A 26,261-nucleotide genomic window follows, 5' to 3' on the forward strand; every position below is an offset into this window, starting at 1 on the left:
CAGAGTAGAAGTTGCCCTCGGGGTAGCGGCCGTTACACGTCGACCAAAAAGTAGGACAACGGGGAGATAGAGTTCACAATTCAGCAGTAGTTTTATTTTAAATCATTTTATTTGATTTTACAAGACACTTCAACACACGCACAGCACTTAGTTTTCTTCTGTACTCTGGCCGCAAGGAGTTGCTGCCGCTGTTGATCCTTTTGGGTCAAATTCCCCCATATAATGCTATGACTGACTTAGAATGATGAGTAGTGGTTTAGTTTTAATCCAGTACTTCTCAAATAGTGGGGCAGGCCGCCTTGTTAGGGGTGTGAGGCAATGCTAAGGAACAGTGTTTTCTTTTTTTTTTTTTGCCATGCGTAGTGTCATTGGGCAAGGATACTGCTGGATACTGCTGGAAATGTGAATTTCCCTACGGGGATGAATAAAGTATCTATCTATCTATCTATCTATCTATCTATCTATCTATCTATCTATCTATCTATCTATCTATCTATCTATCTATCTATCTATTGTGATAAAATAAGGATTAGCATCTTTTTTTTCCAGGCTTTTTGATGCTCTTGGGTTTTTTTCTGCTTAGGCAAACCTTAAACCTGTATAAATTCTGTAAACAAAAGTAGTTAACTGTTGTTGAAAGTTCATATTGCTTTTTACGTTTGTCACTTAAAAAGGATACAGTTTTAGGTATACTAATACAATTATTATAGGTAGTAATATTGTTTATGGTCGGCTTGGCAAGTGGAGGAGGCGCGAAATGTTTTTTCTTTCCTAGGTGTGGCTTTGCAAAATATAATTGAGGGGCACTGGTTTTAAGCTAAGGTGCCTTTATTTGCGGCCTGAACAAAATCGACTAGTTCAGACTGAGCGTTATTGCAGTACATCGGGTAGGCGCTGCTGTAAAACAGTGATCTAAAGTGTCGTCTACGCATCTATGGTGTAGTCAATATACGACAATCGACATGTATATTTTTTTGGAAAAAACAAAACAAAACAAAAACGTGAGGTATTGAAGCCACAAAACGGGAAGCACCTCTATTTCCATACATGGCACTACACTAGCTTGCTCTGCCGACTAACCATTTGTTCATTCCAGCAAGGCTCCCTATTCAACACACTTTTTTATCCAAAACACTTGATTGGCCATTAGTTGACCCCAAACCGTCAACCTCAACGCGTCTCCGAGTTGGTGCAAACAGTAGGTTTACGAGTCAGATGTTGACTGTAATTTGTTCAAACTCTGTCTAGTTCAGCTGCATTACTTTTTGTGCAGCGGGGTTTGCACTTTTCAAATAGTGTTCTTTTTTTTCTAAATGTTTTGATCAGAAGCGCAAACATTGTGAAGGTTTCATCATCTGAGATAAAAGCATTGCGAAATGGGGGACAAAAAAATCTCTATTGGGATAATAAAATCTCCAGAGAAGATTTACTTTGATGGCATGTGAATGTTTGAAGTGTAAACAGAAGTAAAATGTTTTTATGAATGTTGATGGGAAAAAGTATTCATCCTCACAACAGTGAAACACACTATTTAAAAAATCCACAAAGCGTTTAGGGCCCATATAAATTGAAATGTTTGGTCCTGCTACAGACTTCAATTGTAGATTGTGATCCATTTTCAAGCCTCATTGGTAATAGTCGTTTGTTCACTGAGAGATGTTCAGGCTAATCCAGTAAAATTATAGACAGCGGACAAATGAAAAATAACAAAAACCTCCTTGACTGGCAATAAGAAAAATAATCACATATTTCAATACAGCTATGTTTTATGATACATTTCTGCTACTGGTTGCAACTAGTCTATCCTGCCCCTTGCTCACTGTCAGTCTAGTTGATGAACCAACAGACCAACCAACCCCAACCAACTAAAACAAAATTAGCTAGCTAGAACCAACTAAATGAAAAAAATAGCTCGCTAGAACTAACTAAATTAAAGATAATTAGCTAGATAGTCACTAAACAATTTATTACAATATAAAGGGCTTATCTAATTAGCTAACAAAAATGCTTCATGTTATACTCAAACAAATGTCTTTATGGTTGAAACAACATCGAATTAATATTTTTATTCAGCTATGCTAACTAACTAACTAACTAACTAACTAACTAACTAACTAATTTTTAGCCATTTGTTTCAATATTTTTCCCAGCTAATTTTCTCATCACTGAAATTCTGCTTAATTATATCACAATAATTATTATATTGCTACTGTATATCAAAATTTAGTACAATTTAGTAAAATGATCCTCATCCTTTTTTTAACGTATTGGCATTCATTCATTATTGAATATATTTTGTTGTCGTAAAATTAAAAATATGTTTTTAATTTACAATACGGTCATTTACATTAGCTAAAAATCAATTCCATTGTTGTTCACCGGCAGTAAAAATTTGAATTGGGTATTAAAATATACTGCATATCGTATTCTAACAGAGTAGTTGCCTTTGTAGGCAGGTCGTCAGCGAGACAAAGATATGTTAAATGAGCTTATTAGGGAGGGCAATGGAGTGTCTCTTCCTGGCAAAAGAAAGATGCTGAATTATTCATTTGGCCAAGAGACAAAGCAGTCATATTGTCTTTTTGAAGAATCTCAAAAGTGCCCTCTGACCTCACGGTGGAATCATTAGGAGCAGCGCGTTTAAGCATGATGACAAACACACAAACGCCGCGTGTGCGTTCTGTGCCACGAGCCCGGTAAAGGCTTCGTTAATGAGAGCAGATCATTTGGTCACACGCCGGACGAGCAAGTGCACGGACGTTTGAAGTGCGAGCGGAGTTCATTGTGGCTGCCCCTCTTGATTTAATGCGGCCTTTTATTTCTTTAGCAAAGCAATGAAAACCAGGTAGGAGGCACATAGTAAAATGAAATGAAAACCGTGATTGGACGCGGAGGCTGCACCGAATAAATTGGCCTTTCAAGAGCAGCTTATGTGAATTATACCCCTGCGGAGATTCTCGCTCTCGTAACAAATGTATGTGAGTCCGTGTGTGCGAGCGTAGCGCGCATGTGTGCTTTGTGTGTGTCATCATAAGCTCATTAGTTTTCTTCTTGCCAACAGATCTGTGACCTGTCATCACTTCTCCCAGAGAGTGTGCGTCTGAACAACACAAAGAGGCTTCGGAGTCCCCCCCCCATCCTAACCCCGCCACTTCTCTTCTCCTCAGCATCTGCAAGTGTTACTACAAGGTGAGTGTTAGGTCACGTGTCTTTTGCTATTAGCTGATGTGTTATTGTCTCTATCTTCAAAGGTTCCAATCAGTTTGCGTGTATTCCACTCTAACAAGCACTCTCAGAGAGTGCCGACCACCGAGATTTAAAGGCTTTTCACGCCCTCAATCAAAAAGGGTCTCATAACAAAACGTTCATCCGTAAACAAGTGTAAGGATGGATGGAAGATAGATAGATAGATAGATAGATAGATAGATCATTTAAAAGACATTATTAGGATGCATACACGTTATTTTTGCTCAGCTATCTTACGGACCAATAAATGCTCACCACTGAAAACTGACATTGTTTGACAAACAATAGAATTTGCAGCACAGTGCCTCAGTGTCTGTATTCTCTGTAAAAATTAATTGGCACATCCTTGGAAACATTCCAACTAGAGATGCACACATTTTCAGCAGTGTTGAAATTGTTGCGACTATTGTTATTATTTTAAATGATATAACAGGGCCATTTTAGTGGTAAGTATTTCTGCCTCATATTTCTGAAGTTTGGGGTTAAATGAAGACAATAAAATGTCCATAAATGTTAGTTTGAATGGTTGTTTGTCTATATGCGCTGTGAGTGGCTGGCAACAAATCGAGTTTGTACGCTGCCTCTTGCCAAAGTACGCCAACCCAACTCACTCAAAAGCCAAGTATTATTATACAATGGATGGATGGATGTGTATCCCTGAATCTTCTGATGTTTGTGTGGTCAAAGCCAATAGCTGATTTGTTCTATTTCAGACTGCTTACTACTGCAGTAGCTGGTTGCAGTCAACGTGGTACATTCAATTTCTCTCAATTCCTTAAAATTGTATAATTTTACAGTCAGATCAAACAATCTACATCATTTTGAACTACAGTATTATCTTTTCCATGAATCTTTTATGACTCCTGTCCTAATCAAGCAATACACACATGCATCTGAATCAAAATGTACTTGTACCTATCTAGCTATTAGGATTATTGTAAACACAAATAAATGGAGTCCTAATGGAGCCGCTTTCATTGGTAAGTAATTTTTCTGTGGTCAACCCCACTACAGCACTAGTTCGCATTCTAACTACAAAATTACCAAAAGAAAGATGATTTCACCCATCCACACTTTGCGCTACAATTTTGCCGGCCATAAAAATAAAGCCAAATGTCTGGCCCTGGTTATACATAGCAAGTGAAACAGAGACGAAAATGATCTAATAATAATTAATGCTCCCTAATCATCACATTGATTAATATCATCGATGTGTTGATGGATCCGGATGAATTTTGCTGGGAATGTCCCATTATGATAAAAAAAAAAAACACATTTGACTCTGGGGAGCGTTATAATTATTATTATTACTGTTTGGACTATAAGGCGGTATTTTTTCCCCCCATGCTTTGAACCCTGAAGTCTATAGTCCAGTGTAGCGTAGCTGTCATTTTTTTTTTTTTTACTAGCCATCAGGTGACTCCCAGTAAAATAAAGGGAGACAGAAAACGATGCTGTTGAAGTCGTGATTTTGAATTTGAACTCCTATTTTACTCAATACAAGGGTTAGGGTAATTTAATGTTACTGTTGTGTTGTTTCCGTAGTCTAACAAATTCAAGTATGTTGGTGTTATGCTTAACATAGGTTACTGCTGCTCTATACATGACAAAAAAATAGATTTTCTGTTAAACTTTTACTGTCGCATCTTATAATCCAGCGCGCTTTATCATCTAAAAAATAATTTATGATTGTGTGTTTGTGTGTAGGGAGGGGGTCTTATTTTAAATGTATTTTAAATAAGAAAGCTTGTTTTTCCACATTAATTTGACATAGTGCACTTAGTTGCATCTAGATCAGTTCCACTTATTTAATCGTGTTTTTAATCATTAGAATCAATATCAGGCCCAAAACTTGACGTCACAACTCATGACTCGGATAAACCTCGCTAATTAAATTCAAATCATCTTTTTCTTATCCATATATTCTTTTTAGCTATCACAAAATCCCATGCAATTTGTGACACATCTAAAACCGTTACAGCTGAAAAAATATTTCCCCACTTCTCCGCAGACAAATCTGCAAAAAGATTTTCAGGACGTTGACACTTTATCTAACAGCTCTTGGCCTCGCACCACTTGTGAGGTCAGGCAAATATAAGATGACAGGTGATGTGCCAGTCCACTCGTCCAGAACACTGGCCGGTGAGTGGTCTCATCCCCTGAGCAGTAAAAACGTTCTTGTCAATCAAGTAGCGCCCCTCTTGTGTTTAACTAGATTATTTGAGAGATGGGTCCAGAATATGAAAGAAGCTGTCTCCTGTAACAGACGTGCACCTTGATTAATCATCCTGTTAAGGAAACGAACATGACAGTAACCTCTGCCTGCTCGGATGGACTCCTACTTAGAGCAAGTGAAGCTCCGATTGATTTTCCCTCACTTGTGAGTGAGCTACATGCAGCAATCAATGGCGAAGATTAGCGGAACATGTGAACGCTGATGCTATCGAATACATTCGTGCGGATATTGAGCATATGAGGTACTGAAGTGGGACATGTAAAAATGTATGTCTTCATCGTGTTCCCAGCTATTGTTTTTTTTGTCAGGCACTCCTTCTTTCTTTTACATTTTCCAGTTCTTTCAATAAAACCTTTCTCTCCATTGCAGGTGTCTATTTAGTGCTATTACCTCTAATAGCATACAGTGCATGCCCATGTCTATAGTTAGGCGCTATTTTCTTGAATAGGACCTGCGGATGGAGGAAATTCATCACTGTCAGGCACCACCCATCATATGTTATCCCCCCTTGAATGTACGTCTAATGAAATAAGATGCAGGTCTCGACAAATCACCGTCTTGGTCACTGTCACCGATGAAGGTTGCAGGTCTCACCGAAGGAGACATAGCACAGCATTATTGCAGTGGAGGAACTTATTTTACAAAAGATTGTTTGGGAAATAATCCTTCCATTTTTGTTCAGAAGCGATAATGAAAACATCTGTACCGTCATTCGTTTTATCTGTATTCTGGGTCGTGAAACTCCCATTGAGCTTGTTCGGATACAAAATTGCTGTCAGGTCTCCTCACACAGGTTGCAAACTGCTGCATGAAGGCAGAATTTTATTACATGTTTGGTCCCCCCTTTCCTTTTTTTTTTTTTTTTTTTTTCCGAATAGTCCCACATTGTGCATGCCCACACTGGTAAGAATGATTTAAGCCTCAGCGAAGTCTGTTTCGTATGATTGATGTCAAACAAACATCATTTTGGAGAACATAGTGTGTTTGGAGGTTTTTATTGGGTAGGTTTACTTTGTTAGTCAAGTGAAAACCAAAGATGGCATCCTTAGATAGGTAGATCTTTTTTGTCATTACACCTGCACATGTACAATGCTACAACATTTTGGCTTAATATACTTAACACTTTGAACGGCATTGACATAAAAGGAAGTGAGTGGAAAGACTACGTTTTTGTTGTTGTTTTATGGGAATGGGTGGAGAAAAAGTTTGGGAAAGTTAGAAAAAACAACACACCTGATTTTAAAGAATGTCTGGCATTAAAAGAATTATTAACACTACGATATCTATTCAGCTTTTTTGATATTGATAAAAACATTTTTCATTGATTAATCAAATCAAAGCGGGAGTTAAATCACAAATTTTCATTGTGTGACTATCATGCCCCAAATAAAAATTTTCTAGCATAAATTGCAATTGGCTGGCAACCATTTCAGGGTGCCCCCCAGCCGAGTGCCAGCAGTCAGCTGGGATAGGCACCAGCAAGCCTGCGACCCATGTGAGGATAAGCGGCTATAGAGAATGAATGGATGGACATTATAAATCTCAGGGGACTGCCGTTGACTGAGTATGACCGCAGTTGGTCAGATCTTGGCTATTCAGGGCTTACCTGTTTGGTAAATTAATGTAATTGAAAAAATAAATAATTGGTAAATTATTATAAATGAAAAAAGAAATGTGGTTAATTATTTGTGGTGTAATGTAGTGTCATCCTCTTGTCGAACACAATTTCATATTTTACTTTTATTCACAGTAGATTTTTGTTACTTTGTTTCTAACCTAAATGACCTGCCGTATTTGTCTCTTTCGAAAATCGAGCATTGCTCGTGAGCACGGAATTTTGCCTCACCCGATTTAGGTAAAACAATTGTCTACCAAAATGTCATGGCTAACTGATGATATTATCAGAATACAGACAAATATCAAAGGTCAATGTCAATCCATTCCCAGATGCTGATCAACCTGTTTGTTCACATGTCAAAGAATATGAGATAATCGTAATGTCACCATCACCAATTCTTTATTAACTGCTGCAGAATGATTTTCATTAACATTCTAAAATATATATATATATATATATATATATATATATATATATATATATATATATATATATATATATATATATGTAGATATATATGTATATATATGTAGATATATATGTGTATATGTGTATATATATTTGTGTATATATGTATATATATATATATATATATATATATATATATATATATATATATATATATATATATATATATAAAATACATTTTTAAAAAAAGTAAAAGAAAAAGCAAATAATGCCCTGTGTTTAACAATGGTGTTTGCTGAATTGAACGGAATCCAAATCATGGCGTGACTTTCCACGTTTCAGATCGAGTGATGGCGTTACTTGTTGCTCTAGCGGCCCTGCTCCAAGTGTTGGGCTTGACAGCTCACGTATGGACTCTTAACCCGGATGACCCCAATGTCTGCAGCCACTGGGAAAGGTCAGCAATTTTCCTCTTCCGCAATAAATAAATACATAAATAAATGAATCCAAACATGGGCTAAGAACTCGTTGAGGTTGCAGCACCTTTAGTGAAACAGGCTCTCTTCACCAAAGTCTCAGATCCATTCTGGGCCATTAGAGCCCTATCGACCCGGCGCAGCCTGTGTCGCGGCGCGGTGAGGGATGGGAGGAGTTGCAGCATCAAATGAAATACGCAGGCAAATTGATCAGGCTACTCTCATCCCAATCAATCACAACAGCCACAGAGCCGGAATAATTATTAGCTGCGCCGGGTTGTGTCACTTATGAGAAATAAGACGGAATAATTTCTGTCCTCGCGAGGGGGAGGAAAGAAAACTGTGAAGATATATTACCTGGATTATTGCCTGACCAAGGTGAGGGTACTTAGGATTGCGGTTCCACCTTGTTGGCATTGATATGAATCCCATAAGCGGGCTTTGCTCATGGCTCTGCGGTCCGCCAATATCCACCTGCTTCCTGTGCTGCATACCTCAATAATATGAATCACCAAAAGGTCCTATAAGGCCCTTATTACACTGCTGTCGGCGCAGCTGTGCACTCACAAGACCTTTTGCTATGACGGTTTTTGGCGCGCTCGAGATAAATTAACTAGTATTGTAACGTTTGGCCCTCTTTAGCTACGTCGTCACTGTTCAGGAGACCTATGCCCACCCCTTCGACCAGGTCTACTACACCAGGTGCACCGATATCCTTAACTGGTTCAAGTGCACAAGACACAGGTAGGTTTGAAAAAATATTCTCATCGGTCGTCATGTTTGGTTGCTGTCAGATCATTCACTCATTTAGAAAGAGACTTTTACATTAGTCATAGAGGCGCACCGCTATACATGTTATTAAATTGGAAAACTTGGTCTGGGTTAGTAGTTATTATTAAGATTCGTTACATTTTTTAAATTAATTTGGATATTTGTATATTACAGACAACTAAAATCAGAAACTGTTAAGAGTAGAGGTGTCAATATAACAGCTATTAATTACAGTTCATTAACATGTTAACGCATCATTTTTTTCAATCTCATTTTTCTAATTTTTCCTCTCCACCTGAATGCTTTTTCTGTATGCTGATGAGTTTCTTTTCTAATGCATCAGAGTTCTTGTACTGGAAGTGTCAGGGGTTGGAAAACAAAGGTCAATCACACCTTGCAGTAGACACAGATTGGCTATTATGGTGTTTTGAATAACCTGATTGGCTCCTGTTGTGGGTGGGAGGATAGAAGGAAGTTGTGAAAATGAAAGCGCATATGAGAATTGTAATTATGATGAAAGATAAATTTAACTTTAATAAACACCTATACAGCACCTTTGATAAAGATATACATTATTTGTAAGATTTGCTTATCACAGAAGCAGCTCAAGTTTAGCCTACCACATAAATGCAAAGCACCCAACTGCAACTGCAGCCACAGCTAATGATTCCAACAAAGACACAATTGTCACAACTCATAGAAAAGCTCTTTGCCAAACTAAACTCTAAAAGCGTTTGACCAAGTTTGCGAGGGACAGGGTGAATGATGTTTTCTTTTAATGTTGTTTTGTAATTATTTGGCTATCTAAAAAAGAAAACCACTATTCTTCCTGTTGGTCAAAACGACAAGTAGTTGGGACTAGTCTTAAATGCAGGAAAGCAAAATAGTTACAATTGCATCTGTTAAAGTTGGTTGAAAATAATAATTGACTGACGCCAGTTTTTTTGTTGTTGAATATCAATCTTTTGATGTCACAATAACATGAGGTATCTAAAAAGAAGACCCTTAGGTTTTTTTGCAGACATTTTTAATTGAAATTAAAAAGATTAATTAAATAAATTACCTAGCAACTAATTGATTAATCTGATTTTTAATCTCTTGACAGCACTATATAAAACATGCATATTAATAACTACACAAGAATAGCTAGTATAATGCTCCTGAATCGTAACGATTTACTAATCATTCTTCAACAGTGTTACACATATTAAGTCCAAGCAATTGAATTTTCAAAAATGTTTATCCTTTATGCGGTGAATAATCCTCATTTTATAAAAGTTTCAGACAGTAGGTGGCCGAGGCTGAAAGGTTGGTACCAAAGAGTTTTACGCCACCAGACACAGTCATTCATCATGTTGTTGAACGTCCAAACATAAATCCTATTTGGATTCCCAAAATGTTTGGCTCCAAAACAAAATTGGGTTCTTCCAGGGACCCACAATTACTACACTACATCATTTATTGACAAAAGAGCCCTGTATACATTGCCACTCAAAAGTTTGGACACACTTTCTTCTGCTATTATATGAGTATATATACTTATACTTATTATATGTGTGTCTTCTTTAGCTAATTCGTGTGAAATCTATTGCGGCTAGCGTAAATGAAAAAATATGAGTTTTTGTCGGAGGATATTTATGACACAAGGTAATAGAAGTAAAATGCCAATACATGATGGTTAATTTTTCAGAGCCAGATGAAGATTCTTGTTCGTTTTACTTAAATTAAAGAGGGTTAAAATAGATGGTGTAGTTATTCTTTTATCCATTTATTTATTTGTACATTGTTGGTTGCCTACTTTGCAACTTTGGTCCCTGCGTGTAGTCGATGGCTTCAGGGAGATTTATGTGCGTCATTGACTTTGACTTCTCATGACTTCTTTCTACTTTAACCATCAGCCAAAGAAAAACATTCCCGGGTTTGTCCTCCTGCCCCTCGGGAGGGGTCCTACATACTGTATATGGCATAACCGTCTGGCTGTGTCTTGTTTCCTCAGGACCAGCTATAAGACAGGTTACCGGCGGGGAGTGAGGACCATGTATAGGCGCCGCTCACAGTGTTGCCCTGGTTACTTTGAAAGTGGAGACTTATGTGTTCGTGAGTATTTTTTTTTTTTATTCTTTTGTTCATGGCATTTTAGCTAGTGTTTGAGTGCTTTCTAATTATTGTCACTCTGACAGTAGCATTTTACTATTGTGACTTTACATATACTGTACAGAAAATCATTTTCAGGTGATTGGAATTGAGGGTGGGGGGGAATTTGGGAATGAAGGGGAGCTTTGAACAGTAATTTCCCATGTGGAAGCTCTCTAAGGACTATATAGCGTGTGCTGTAAGATATGACGACAAAACGAGCTAAACTTTAGTTGATGCTAAAGCACTTTGGTGGCAGGTGTGCGCTGACTCCCATTTAACCTGAGTATAATTCTGATTGGTTAATTCTGAACACAGCCACATCCCCGGTTATATAAGAAGACGCACACACTTGCGCAGCTTAAATGTCAATTTATTTTTCCTTCCGTACTAACAAAGAATGCATTGTTTTTCGATAGAGTTGTACAGCTTTTAAGTCCCAATCATGGTGGAATTTTTCTCTAAGTCATCACAAAAACCAACAGGGTTGTGCAGACTGTTCAAATTCAAATACATTATGCCTATTATGCCATTATGCCGATCTCTTCTGAGGAAACTTCCCTCACATTTTGTGTGCCATTTGAAAATGCTATATGTAGAAGACATGTACCAAATGTCAATGCTTGGACAGGGTAATCTTAAGTAATTGTTTCTAGTACATGACTGTCTCTATACTTTAATATTGTTTTCCAATTAAAAGGCTACTCCAACGTGGGATCCATGTTTGATATTTAATTGTAAAGGGGGTCCTCGGTTCATGATGGGGGTGCATTCCAAAGTATGCGGCAATGAATTCATAACTATAGTAAATAGCGGTATGAAAAACAAGCCATATATATAAAAAATTCCAATAATTCTTGTGCTTATGTACACTTACGCTCATTCAATGCGCCCATCATAACCAGTAAACATTGTATGTTAGTAAAGCAAGGAGTAGCCCTGTCGAATACTACTCCCGATCCATGATCCACACTTAATGGGTCCACAACATACTTTTAGGAATCACTGTTTTAAGCATTGTAGGTGAAGGATTAAACATAGAATGACTTGCAGATAATCAAAATCCCACGCAAGCACGTCCGCCCACGGACTAATGGTTTACTACACACAACCGATAACATTTCATCTGCACCTCCTCTTTTAGCAAGCCACCATCCGCGTGCCTTTGCTCTGCTTTAGATGACTGGGCCTGATTTAACACGCAGGCATACCATTTTACACCAAGGCCCGTTCTCTGTATACTCTTCCAGCTAAATTAATTTAATTGAAGCTGTATAACAATGAGAAAACTTAACGAGCCATCCGGGTCCTGGTGGCAGACCGAGGAGGGGCCATTAAAAGCAATCAGTTTAAAAAAAGCAGAAGCCGTGGAAATGAGCCTGAAGCAGGATGCTGAAAATAATCTTTAACTGATTATTCTCGAGTCAGACAAACACAAATATGACATTATTTTCCAATCTTTAATTGACTGCAGAAGGTCAATCTTGGCAATTTTGTGGGGGAAAAACATGCAGCAGTAGTTCTAAAGATTGAGATCTGGGGACTACAAGGGTTCTGCGGTCCGTAACTAATTTGCAATCATATCATTTTGCTAAGAGGTGCATATAAGCAAAATATACATAAGCATTTCTATCTCTCTTGTGGAGAGATATACTGTGAAGGTTTCCTGCATGCCAAACAGACGAGTTGACTGTAATCGCACATGCCACGGGCACTCCCCTGACATCGACCTAGAGTGGAGCCAGTAGGTGACAAAACATGAAAATGGAGAGCAGACTTTATGCTTGAAATTTCAATTTATTTCAACAGCATTTGTAACAGCTTCCTGACGGTCTCTTTTGTTCGCGCCATACACTGTAAAAAAAAAAAAAAAAAAAAAAGTCCTCCAAAAACTGACCCTTTGGCAGACGGGGTGCCAATACAATACCGTAAAATAACAGAAAACTACTTTCTCATAAAAATACTGTTTTTATTTGTCATTTTTGTGATAGTGTAGTCTTTTTTTGTGTTATTTTAACGTTAATTTAACAACACTTTTATATTTTAAAATTAATATAACACTTATAACCATGGTAAGTAAATTTTCTATTATGATTAATAATGCTTACATTTACAGAAATATTCTGTTTTTAGTTGGTTTTAATGACATTATTTTACAGAAATAGGTTGTACAAAAAAAATTTGTCCACAAAACATAATCAGCAAAAAGTCTCAGACCTGTTCACAAAAAGAAATCATCACAAATAAGTATTTGTCCAAATATTAAACATAAATTGTACTTTTTGGGGATTTATGTTCAGAAAAATAAATAAATAATTTAACCATTAAGAAATATTTGTCCACAAAAAAATAATCAACATAAAGAGTCAGATCTCTTCTCAAAAAGAAATACTTATATATCTTTGTCCACAGAAAAATATTAAAGTGGCCTTTTTTGGCATCACAGTAAAAATCTGTCCACAAAATAAATCATTAACTTGACAGGTAACGAGAGGAGGCAAGTTAGGTCAAACCATTCTAGTATGGGGTATAATCTGGCTTTTTAAGATAATTGGTGTTATAATGTTATAATTTAAGTTAAACACCACGGGATGTTTTCATGTTTTGTTGGCAAAGAGATTTGTAACTGCTCACTATGCGTAAATCTTTTTTGCACAGGGGCGTACATGTTAGTTGGGTTGTGTTATGTGGAATTAGCCTTGGGATTATATTTATAGTTAAACAAAGTCCAGTGAAGGTGAACATATTTTGCCTTTCCGTAAAGCTTCAGATACCCAGAAAAACGCAGGCTCTGCATAATGTTAAATCCTTTGAAAATCAACGGGCACATCTTTGTCTCCTCCAAGGGAAGAAAAATCTCTTCCTCGAAGCTTCGCAGTGATCATTTCTCCACATCGACTAATGTTACTGCAGTCGCACGCTAGAAATAGGTTGGCGCGATGGCGCCGAGCCAGGAGGAAAGACTGCATGAAGCACTGGCAATGTCCAAAGTTTGCAAACATTTCACATAAAAAAATAAATAAAAGTAAGTAAAGTAAAGATAGCTTACACAACATCAAGTCTATGGTTGGTAAACATTGTTAGGCAATTCTATATAGGCTATCGCTGCTATAGAGAGTGTATAGTAAGACCATCTCAGTTGGTCAAGGATAGGCACAGCTCCCAGTTTATTTCCACGGCAACAAAATGAACACATAATAAGCACATTCATACACTTGCCATAACTAACACTCAAGGACAACATTGATTGAGTCTCCAGGTCAGACCCCGCCTTTTGAAATCCACATATATTCAATGTAATACATATTATAGGACAGAACATGGGGATGGAAAGAAGACAAAAATAATATCTACAATGAGAAAAAAAAAAAAAAAAGGCATTTTTTGTCACAGATAAACTGCACCGGACTATAATCCACAAGTTGTAACATCAGATATTTATGCAGAAAGATGCTATGTGGAGGTTTTATTTTTATTATTGAGAACATTTATTGTTTTTTTTTTAATTATATTTATGTAATTTTTTTTAAAATTGCTTGCTTACAGCAACATCTTGTCTTTAACAGACTGAACGAGAATGCATGTCTAGCACCAGCATATTTATAGAGGATGGATGGATGGATACTTTTAATAGAATGTTCTTCTGTCTCACTTGGTTTACTTGATTATTTTAGTGAACATTAACCACATTGTACATCATTCATATATACAATCATGCATATATATCAATTGTACACGTCACAAACTTTTATACAAGATTTTATTCAATTTATGCATAATTTGTATATTTGTGATACTAACTACATTTTTAAAACTCTTTTTGAGCACAGCCATTCATCTTTTCAGTTTTATCTCATAGTTGACACCTTGAACAGATTGATTGTCTACTGGTGGCTGGCAAAACTACCCCACCGAATAACGCAGGCAAGCTGCACTGGACTATGAGCCAGAGGGCTCAAATCACGAGAAAAAAAAGTTGCTCGTAGTCCGAAAAATAAGGTATTCAAAACCTCAAGTGATACTACCAATGCGAGTCCTGCGTTTCACTATCAGGGGTGATCAAGGGCAGCTTGCTCAACTTCTTACTTCTTATACCTTGTATCCCATCCTATCCTGATGTGGATACTCCTTCCAGACAACGTTTTTATTCCCTCGGAAAGAAATTGAAATCAAACTCTAATATTTACCAGACCTTTTGCACTCCATGCGAAACTTACTTTTTGCTTGTCCTTGTCTCAGCTTTACTGCTCTCAAGCCTGCACAGCTCTGGGAAGCGGGCCAGCAAAAGGGTATCAGCCTATACGATCGTCTGGGGGTCTTAAGGAGCAAGTCGCAGTTTGATCAATAATGTATTCATTAACCATTTGACCGACTATAACGTTATGTATTCATTGAATACTGTTCAGGGTGTTAACCAGCAGAATCTGCAAGTCTAGGCGTCACATTTCACGAGTAGTTAGGTTTCAGTTTGATTTCACGTCAAGCCGAGGGGGGAAAAAACGCCCCCCCCGCCCCCGACTCCACGTTGGGACTCCGGGCGCTGAGGGGCCGATAGGGCAGTTTTGCTTTTTGCTGCCTTTGCAAACTGTTTCAGCCCTTTTAATCCTAGCGCTCTCACTTCCAGGATTAAGAGATTTGTACTCCCCGGGCTGTTTTGCATGCAGCGACAAAAGGGGGCATTATAGCGTGCATCGACCCAAAATGAACTCAATTTGTCTATTTCAGAACACTTTGTTGTGTGTATGTAAAATAGCTTGTTTTGTTTTGTTTTGTTTCGCTCTAGAATTCCCATACTGATAAGGAGTAAAGAAAATGGTATAATTATTTTATATTTAGTATACAGTAATCCACTGGGATTCATGTTGATAGGTACAGAGCGCTATTCAGGAGAGTGAAACCCCTTGAGTAATTGACGCGCCTCTAAAAATGTCTTGGTAGGCACTCCATCGTATATGTAAGATGGTAAAATACTGTATGTTTAAAAAATAGCATCATGCAAAAATCATTATAAAATACTTCTCAAATTATGTCATTTAAGGATACTGTGCACTCAAAAAGACAATTGTTTATTTAGTCGGCTGTCAGGTTCACCTGTTAGACATTTGTGAGAAACTATACACAAAGAAGGAGCAAAGGCATTTTTTTCTTTCTCATGCATGAGGAGAACGGAGAAGGACTGCACAACTACAATTCTATTTCGGTCTGAAACAGCCTCTCCGCACCCTCTCTTTTTATTAGGTCAAGAGTTCACTAGGTACAAAAGTCATTGCTGCCCTGAAGGATTGGGGGAAACATTTGGCAACAATGTAAACGATTGATTTACGATGGTGAGAAATGCGGTTTAGAGTCTATGCGTTATCTCCTTCCTCAGGAAGAGAATGGGAAACGGGTCGGGTCACGAAACTCCTGTAGAGTCACGAAACTCCTGTAGAGTCACGGGTCTGTCTCTTTCTCGAGATGCGTCAATTCCTCTTCTTCACAACCAGTAACAGAAAACATTCATCCTATTCCACCAACATTCTGATCACATAACAAACATACTAAGTGATTGCATAACGAATATGAGATAACCTTTATGCGATTATTATAACAGTGGCCTATAAACAGTAATTTCATTTTTCTAAAAACCCAGTCTCCCCCATATCAGGATGGTTCATCCCGGACGTTAAAAGTCTGTTTATAATGGGCTGGTAGTGGATAAGTTAACTCATTCACTGCAATGACAGCTAAATGTCAAAAACTTTTTTTTTTCCTGTAAATCACTTAAAATAAACTTACACAAGATTTAATTGACAAAAAGAATTACTCAGACACGTGCTATATATGCAGAATTTTAGTGCCATTTTTGTGACATTTTATTGCATTATGGGAAAAACACTTTTGGTGAACCTCACAAAAGTTGGAGATTAGTGTAAGTATAATTTGTCCTTGCTACCTGAGACGCAGCTGTATCAGAAATATTACAAAGATGAGAATGCTCATTTTGAAAACAAAGAAACTGTTAGTACAAATTTACGAATAGACAGTGTTTATAGTATATTTCTTTTGAAAATGCAACAAATACATGTTTATTCTTCCTCTTTTTAGCTCATCTTAAAGAGCCTTTTTTTTTAAAGGAAGAAAAAAAGATTACTTATGTACTACCACCATTTCCATTGACATTGTCCATCTATGTCCGTTACATATATGAACCTCCTGAAACCCACCCACTTCATTTGTGTCCACTGTTGTCCATTTTGTCTCAGAAAGACACCAATGTTAATTGCATCTCACGCAAACACGGATGGAAAGGCTAGGATGTCCTCTCGTGAGCACACTAGGACTTAGTAAGGTAGTTCGAATGAGTCAAAATATGTGAAGCGGAAACAATTGTCCACTAGTGGACACAAATAAATAGTCTGTGTCTCTGGACAATTAATAGCGATTGGCGGAATAATTAAATGCTGTTCCACCAATTGGCAGAAGGTAAAATTAACCTGCAGATCCAGCAGGTGCCATTTATACAACAGAATACTGTAAAAGCTAGTTAATTTATAATTAAAGTGAGACAGGATCATCATTATTCCAGCATTTGTATTTTATTATATCACTCGACACCTTGCAATCAACTTAGATCATCCCGAAACAATTCACAGATAACAATAAAACAATTTCAAACCATCTCCGACATCCAATCAGCCTGCTCGCAATGTCTGAGTATGGTATCACTGTTTGTATGTAATTAGAGCTGAAGTTCCACGGCTGCAGCTCTTCATGAATGCGGTTGCGTGACCTTTGATCTATCAGAAGCCCTTCATTACCTTAATCAGAAGCTCGCCCGAGCAGAGGATGTGAGGAACTCATCTCCTATAATAAGGTTGACAATGACAGCATGTGCCAGAAACTCGCTAATGACATCACTTGATATCCACTCGGGGCGACAGGCTCCTTGACCACGTCTTCATAAACAGGCGACATGGCACCTGCAGAATTCAATATATTTTGTTGGAAGTTTTAGATGGTAACGCAACATGTTTCATTTTGGAGAGGTGATGAGTTTTCTGTTTTTTTTCTCCAGGAAGGATTTCTTGTCCTTTGATATCTTTTTCATCCTGACTTTGTTGCCTTTTTTCTCATGCTTCAAAGACAAAGTTTTTAAAATAATGTCTCCTTCCTTGAAAGAAAGTTCCGAGGGACTGTACGTGCTCTTGTAGATTGAGTTCACCATAGGCGCCGTCGCAATATTTCACATCCATTTTGCAGATACAAAGAAGTGCACTTGTACAAAAGCGCAAACAATTGTGTGCATGCAGCTTGCACAAGAAAGGATTCTAACCCCATGAAATAAATATATATATATATATATATATATATATATATATATATATATATATATATATATATATATATATATATATATATATATTTTTTTTTTTTTCTGCGCAGTTTCTTGCTCAACTTGAGGTTGATTTGATCAGTTAACTATATTGACATTGGCTAGATTGTAGGGTTGCACAATTAATTGAGTTTTAATTGTGATCACTATATTGGCTGCCACGATAAAGTAATTCAAGATTCAAGAGTTTTATTGTCATATTCATTGTAATTCCACACAATGAAATTCTTATTCTGATCACTAACCCGAGCAGACTTCATTCCATAATCGAGCAAATAATAAGGTAGGCAATTAAAAAAAAAAAAAATAAGATGATCCACGGCGATATTAACATTTAAAAGTCAAGCACTTTTTTTTTTCTTACAGGTCAAATCAAGCACTACCACCAGAGAGCAATGTTTCCCACGTTTGCGTGACAAAAGCCTCTTATTTTCTCAGCCTAATATATTATTTAGCTGTGTGAAATGGCGTTGAGATTCTCCCCTGATTCCTAATATTTACAGTGCTAGCTGTCAATCGAGACCCATTATGAAAAATCCGATTGGCAAAAAAATGGAATAAATTCGGTTAGTAAAGGCTGAAAGTGACATTTTGACTGCTAATTGATTAAAAATTGCTTAAAAGTAAATAAGGTCCTCGGTTCTAAGTAGGCTTATGTTTTTAATTGGTTTGCACTCAGCAAGTAAGTTAGCTGTTTTGCCCTGTGTGCCAAGTTCTGCCATTAATTATTATTACTTTATTTATGTATTTATTTTAGTTAATCATTATTGTTATTATTTGTAAGTATCAATCCTTGAAGGCTTGTCTTTTTTACTGCTTGTTTAAAAAAAGGGGCAATAAATAGACATGTTTGAACGAACATGATGAATAATCGTGATTTCAATAATGACCAAAATAATCGTGATTTTTATTTTGGCCATAATCGTGCAGCCCTACTAGTTTGGGAGATTTTCAAACCTTAATTTTCAAATCTTGGACATCAAAAGCTCGCTTGAAATTAGATATGCAATACATTCTTCCTTAAATTCTTACTAATATAATGGCTTCACAATCTGGTGACTGGTGGTTGTTTTATTCATTTAGCTAATGCTAATAGGTATCTTGAATGAAAGTTCAACAGCGCTAAACCGGTCAATGCACTCATTTTGTTTAGTCCCGGGGTTGTACTAGTTGAGTCAAATTTCTATTCACCATCCCCGCTCATGAGTTGACATGGAACTAGGCAATCCGTCGCCAAATGGACCCACTGCAGACACACACACCTTCTGTGAGCTCTTCCGCATTTTTGGCGTGTGCTTTATGACACAAAGTCTTAAAAAAATATCAGTACAGCCAATCCTCCTCTGTATATTTTTACAAAGCTTTGCTTCATGAAGCGCTTGTTGAAAGCACTTGATTTTGTGGCGAATTGCCCAGTCCTGACAATTGGTAATCTGCTCCAACAATCCTAATCATGTAAAGCCTACATGAAACTGGAAACTGCTGATTAAAAACTTCAATGACATCAGCAATTAATGGACCCAAAACAACTAATATTAGAAGGGCACCTTTTGAGGAACGTTTAGAACATTTAAAAATACACTAACTATAAGTTACAATTGATATATTTTCAAAGCCGTCTCACCTTTATGCAATGTATTTGTGCGCGGTCACCAAATGTTCAATGGAGGTTGAATGATTTTGAGTGCACCTCGTCCTTGAAACCAGAAGACAAAGCAGCCGTAGCAATCTATCTTTTTGTCATAAATTCAGAAAGAGGAATAAGATAGGGATTTGACCGTGCTCGACTATAACTCTTATTAACGCTGCTGCACATTTACCAATTAACTCTATTGTTAACTGCTCTGATAACACCTCTTGCATAATGAGCTAGATTAGCCCTTTATCGAGATGAAAGACTCAATTTTCAGATTCCTCAGAAATGAGTTTAGCGGCGTGATTCATGAATTTCAATTAAAATGAAAAGACCTACTCCTGTTTGATTATGCCATCCTTTTTTTTTTTTTTTGGGGGGGGGAGCGAGTGCCATTCAGATCCCTGGATGAAGTGTGCACTTCATCTCTTCTCCCTGGGCAAAACTTCATTTCCATGTTTCTTTTTGTCACACGTTTGCATTTCCCCTCCTGGTCGCTGATGAGAATTTGCTGATTGAAACAAAATCAAATCAGCTCGTTGTAGTGACATTGAATCGGTCTCCTCGTTTTGAACACTCTGCATATTGTGGCCTCATTGATTACGGGTAGTCGATCTCGCACCTTCGTCAGCACAAACGCCGGACAGACTCCTCTTTTCTTTCTTTTTTTCTCCCCTCCCTCATTTTAATTAGACACTCTCCTTGCCAGAACACCGATGCTCAGAAATCTGCCCCGCATTATCTTTCAATCTCTGGTTTAGCGTTTTTGCCTCCGGAGCATTTCCGTGATTAGCAGCGGCTTGCGGCTGTTTGGGATTCTCCCTCTTCCTCCCCTTTCCGGACTCATCCCTCCCGCCGGCATCCGACCCTAATCGAAGGCTGATTGAGTGATAATCTATAGTTGTACAGTTCAGGCATGCCGCCAGCTCCCGCTGACCTCTCCGCCTGCAGAGCCGGCGCCATGATATCCCACACAGAGCTGGGAAAATCAACTCAAAGCTTTTCTGTGCCGTTACTCCGAGCCATAATATGAGGAGAGAAAACAAAAAGGCAGAATTTGGACACGGTCCGATCGGGATCTGTTTGTTCTGCTGCCCTTGGTTGTATCATTCCGCCACAGGCCAAGTGCGTGAACTGCTGATTCCCATCATAGTTGCTTCCACTCCCCAAGATAATAGAATGTCTGTCTTAACCCAGCGAGCCCGATGACCTTGTCTTCCAACTTTGTTCTTTCATGTTAAGTGCCCATCCTCGTGATGGATTTTATTTTGTTCCATAAAACAGCTAAAAAACTGCAAAACCTCTACCCGGCCGAACATCCCAAACTCCCTTAGCACGCTCGCCGGAATACAAATGGGATCCCTACGGCTGGGTGCCGTGTTGCTCAATAAGAATGATCAAGACAACACGCACGCTTAGTAAACACCGCGGCGCTCGGCCTCGCTGTATTCAACAATGGGTACATGACAAAGCACTGGCTGATCAAATTAGAGGGGATTTACGGCCCGCTCTGTCATGCCTCCGCCTGCTGATTACAGCTCGATTTGGAAAATAAAACTGTGATGAACTGAGTTGTTGATTAAGTTCACAATCTCTGGAGAAATTGTTTAGTCTGCTGTCAAATAATGGAGATGAATGTTGGAATATGACTGTTAAACAGCACACCATTTGTCCTCCTTCAAACGGAAAATCGTGGAAAGCTTCTAACCTCATTCAGTGTTTCGAGAAATATTTATTATTAGCCCTCATGACATCATCTTTCCATCCATTCATCCATCCATTTTCTAGAGGTGCTTATCCTCACAAGGGTTGCAGGCTTGCTGGTGCCTATCCCAGCTGACTGTGGGCAGTAGGGGGGAGACACCCTCAACCGGCTGCTAGCCAATTGCAGGGCGCACATTGACCAACAACCATTTACGCACCCGATCGCACCTAAGGACAATTTCGTATGTCCAATATGCCTGCCGTGCATGGGGGGAAGCTGGTTCAGGATCTCTTTGTTGTGGCTCTCACACGGATCTCTGAGAGGCACTTCAATATGTGAATAACCAGCACAAAATTGAGGGCTTGTTTAAAACCCGTTATTTGCTTTTGGTGTTTTCATGAAATGCTTTATTAGCTCCATAATGCTGTTTTACACCTGTGCGGGTGTTTAACACGCTCATAATCCACTGACACGTGCGCGCTCGTGTGTTTTTCAGCCCTGTGCACAGAAGAGTGTGTCCACGGCCGCTGCGTGTCTCCTGATACCTGCCAGTGTGAGCCAGGATGGGGCGGACTGGACTGCTCCAGTGGTGAGTGCACCTCCCACCCTCAGTCGCTATTAGTTACTTAGGCTCATTTGTGCCTAAATGGCTTTCACAGCCTGTTAGTTTAAAAGCATTTGCCTCAGTGTACGTCTATCGCAAAGCTACTTAGCTTTGTATCCTCTCTTCTTTGCAAACACAGCCAATGGAACAGGTAAGTCCCAATGAATTCATTTTCATTTGCTGGAAGTGGAAGTGATATGCTTGATGAATCTAACGAATGGATGGATGGCTGCAGCCCCGCTGTGTCTCACCGGCTCTCTGTTATGATCTTAATCATGATTAGACTGGTGCCTGTGACTTGTGGCTGTTCAATGATAAATCAATGTCGCGCTCTAACAAGCCATAATGTCGGTCGCTCTATTTAGTGGCTTTTCAACAGAGTTTCCAAAAGTTGGAAAAGATGGGAAGATGGAGCTCATGTGCTCTGCAAACAACTATCAGATTCAGATTTTTGTCTATTTGTTTTTAAATGTCTCTCACCAACTTTCCCTATTAAAACCAATGAAAATGTCATTAATTAATTCCCGCTGCACTGATGAAAAACAAAAAGCTATGTAATTGTTGCTTTTTTTTCAAAGTAAATTTTACAAATATTCGACACAAACGTAACAAGGGTCCAACCGATTAATCTGGCCGATTAAGGAGGCCCTTCAAATATGGGCAAAAAATTAATTCCTAAATGGCCGATATTTCAAGTTTTTATCTTCATGTACTCTAACCATTTAAAAGCGGTTGTAAACTAACACTGATGTCAATATTCACTACACATAAATCCATACATTTTTATCCTTAACTATATCATGAAATTTGTCGATCAGCTCGTTCTGTGAGCCTTTCATTCAAAGAAAGTTTATTAATGAGTTAATTTTTGCATGCATTAAGTAAGCAATTCAAAGAAATGACCCATAAAAATTGGCCAATGGGTGGCATGAGTGAAATGAGTTCTTCTTCGCAGAGGATAGGATAGAAATACTGTAAATGTCAGTGATCATTAAGTTTTTTACACATGTTCAAGCAGCTGTTCCTTAAAAATGTTAAAACACCATTGCATAGATTTTATTCTAGCACGTCTGTCATTTCCCATTTTGTGTTAGCCTTTATGTCGCAGACTTAAGGCGACCTCGATGAGGGTAGTAATAAATACCTTGATGCCTCTTTTTTCTTTTTTTGGCAATACACCCATTGTCGGCCTGCTGTGTACTGGTCACAATAATATCAACATTTAAAGGACTTCTACTAAAATTATCTCATCTGCCTTTTGCGTTTGTTGGATTTGAACCCATACCGACATTTGACATATACAGTACTCACATGACATATACAGCCATATTCACATGACAGTTTTTTTCCTGCATTTTCAACCCTCCTATTAGAGGGGTCAACTTATAAGCGCATAACTCAAAAGAGACCAATTTTTTTCCACACATCTGTGTAGGAAAAACATGAATTCAAATGTGAAATAAGTAATATCGTGTCATTTACAAGTCTTAAAATGATGATATATACCTCTCATTCAACACTGCACACTGCAAAAATGTACTCACAACCTGCCACTTGTGTCTTAGCTAACTGACAGGTTGCCAGTTACTACTCACTATAAGAGACTGGTTTACTCCAGGAAAAAAATAATTACTGTCAATATCATCAGACACATCTCATAATTGTCTAATTAGAATTTTAATGTTTTTGGAAAACAAACCAAAAAAAAGCTTTTAGAATACACGTCGGTAACTTTTTTTAATTGATCTTGAAACACAAACTTCAACTAGAGGTGCGAATGAGTAAGCAAAAGGAAAAAGTCTCAATTAAAATAAGGGAGATCTAAAAAACGTGTTTTTTCTTGTTTTTTTTTTCTTGTTTTATAAAACCATTCCACTCAATATTCAAGTGAACTTTATCATATTTCATGACTCTGTCACAGACTTTGCACGGATTGAGTATTATTATTATTTGTTTTTTCTTTTGTAAAAATATAGGTAAACTGTACGAGACGGTGAAATTCGTCTTGCCTGTTCATGAGCTGAGCACATTATACCTTATTGTCCTTGCGTTGCCCCTTGTAAGTACATGGTGTAACGATAACCTGTACAAACGCTGTTTTGAAACAATCACCTGTGTGTTAATTTTATTGTGCTTATACATTGCACTTCACTGTTATTCATAATTTGAGAGCACTATCCAAGATGTGTTATTCACACTATAAAATGGATTCTTTGAAAAGGCAGACCACACTGCCAACTAGTATCATGGTAGTGTAACTACAGACCAGCACTAATTCCCCTAGAGCAAAGGTATAAACTCGCACAACACATTCTCAGTACATAACGATAAATCAAGCTGTCAGAATAAAGAATGAGAAATTATATCAGTAGTGTTAGTGTATGGATCTATGAATTTTCATTAGCAAGAAAGCCATTCTCTGATTAGCAGATGTGTGTAAATCACCTGCTCCTGCGTCATTGCAGACTTGCGCCGTTTCAGCAGCAGTGTGCGCGTGTGTGCGTGTGTGTGCGTGTGTGTCCCGCCCCCACATGGGCGAGGCTACAACAACAAGGGGGTGCGTGAAGCTCCAGGGCATCCCCCAGGAGAGTTTAGTTCCACTCTTGCTTGGTTGGAGGCGCAGCTGAGCGTGCAATGCAGTGCGCAGGTGCTTTGCTAATCCAACTTATTAAAAGACTTGAGCAGCGAAACAAAGGCATTATTCATAACTTTGGATTTCCATTGCAGGCGCCCTCCAGGCTTTTTTCATTTACAAGCTTTCATTTGTTGAAAATGCGGAATCCCAGCCAATCCTCAAATGAAATCAAACCTCCTTTCTGTAGTGTAAATGGCGTATCTTCCTTTTTCTGCGTACTTTTTCAAACAAAATATAAGAGATGCAGCAATATCAGTCTCCATATATGCACGTGATTCTTACAGGCTACAAACACTAGCTACAGTGTTCATTTTATTGCTATGTTACGTTTCAGGAAAGGTATTAAAGCTAGGGTGACCAAACGTCTCGTTTTATTCATTGTTCTGTCTTGATTTTACGTGAGAATCATTCCAACGTCCCTTTGGGGGAGAATGAAGCAAGCCAAATATTCGGCCAGTGTACCTGTAAATGTCAATCACAATGCTGTCAAAGTGATTCACTCAATATACCGGTTAAAAAGAAATGAAAACTGTTTACTTTCACATTCACAACATATAAGTAGAACTACTTCCTGCTTCCATCAGAATCATGGGACGTCACATCAGAATAGGTCTGGGGGGAAAAAAAATAATCAACCAAGTCGGGTAAGTCGACTTTAAAAATAGATCTCCTAAAAATATCTATCTCGAAGCTCTGCCAGAATCCTATTTACGCAACCATTTTCTACACGGACCTTTCTTGCAGACGCCCCCAAATTTCAAATTAAGACAGAGCAAGAAAAATAAAAATTCAATTACTCGAAAATGAACTTGACATGATGGCTCCCTTTGGTGTCTTGGTGTACCACCTAGTGATCGAATGCCTGATGGTATTTATGTGATTAAACACACATATTGGATTGAGTAATTAGCAGGCGTTCATTAAAGACAATAGGAGCACATGGAGCTTCCGAAAAGAAGAAGAAAGGAAATAAGGTTTTGAACATCCCAAAAAGCACAAGGGCTGTATTATCCAACAATATAAGCTGTCGCTGCAAACAATCTATAGTGCCTCGGTTTTAGGTGTTCAAATTAGAGAGGGCAGTCAAGCGCGAAACGAGCCCAGTCTGCTTGTCAAGAAGAAGCAGCAGCAGTAGAAAAGGACTAGCATGAAGTTATTCACCTTGCGGTAGCTAACAGACAGACCCACTCATGGCGTATTGGTGAATCATAGTCTGTTAGGATACGATTACATGTGTAAAGTACAAATACCATTATGTAAGTGTCAACTAAATGGTAGTTAGTGCTTGTTGAGCTTAAAAGGCAATCACTAGCATGTGAATGCTAATCGCATTGCTAACTGCTAAGCGAGGGCAAATTTTGTTGGTGTCTAATAATTCACATGTAGAAGATAGTAAACAATGAACATTTATCCCCACTCAG

The 26,261-nt window shown here is 38.1% G+C and overlaps 1 protein-coding gene across 1 annotated transcript in view; it reads left to right on the forward strand.

The window, feature by feature from the left end:
• Positions 1–5,345: 5,345 nt before the first annotated feature.
• The window catches only part of megf11 (multiple EGF-like-domains 11), an 86,479-nt gene continuing 65,563 nt past the window's right edge, over positions 5,346–26,261 (forward strand). Inside the window, exons 1-5 of the mRNA XM_088416625.1 lie at positions 5,346–5,388; positions 7,851–7,965; positions 8,627–8,728; positions 10,752–10,852; positions 22,098–22,190. Coding sequence (XP_088272751.1) covers positions 5,346–5,388; positions 7,851–7,965; positions 8,627–8,728; positions 10,752–10,852; positions 22,098–22,190 — 454 coding nt within the window. The remainder of the gene's footprint in view (positions 5,389–7,850; positions 7,966–8,626; positions 8,729–10,751; positions 10,853–22,097; positions 22,191–26,261) is intronic.

The sequence above is a fragment of the Hippichthys cyanospilos genome, chromosome 6, assembly GCF_059441005.1.
Source record: "Hippichthys cyanospilos isolate Australia breed blue-spotted pipefish chromosome 6, RoL_Hcya_1.0, whole genome shotgun sequence".
NCBI lineage: Eukaryota > Metazoa > Chordata > Actinopteri > Syngnathiformes > Syngnathidae > Hippichthys > Hippichthys cyanospilos.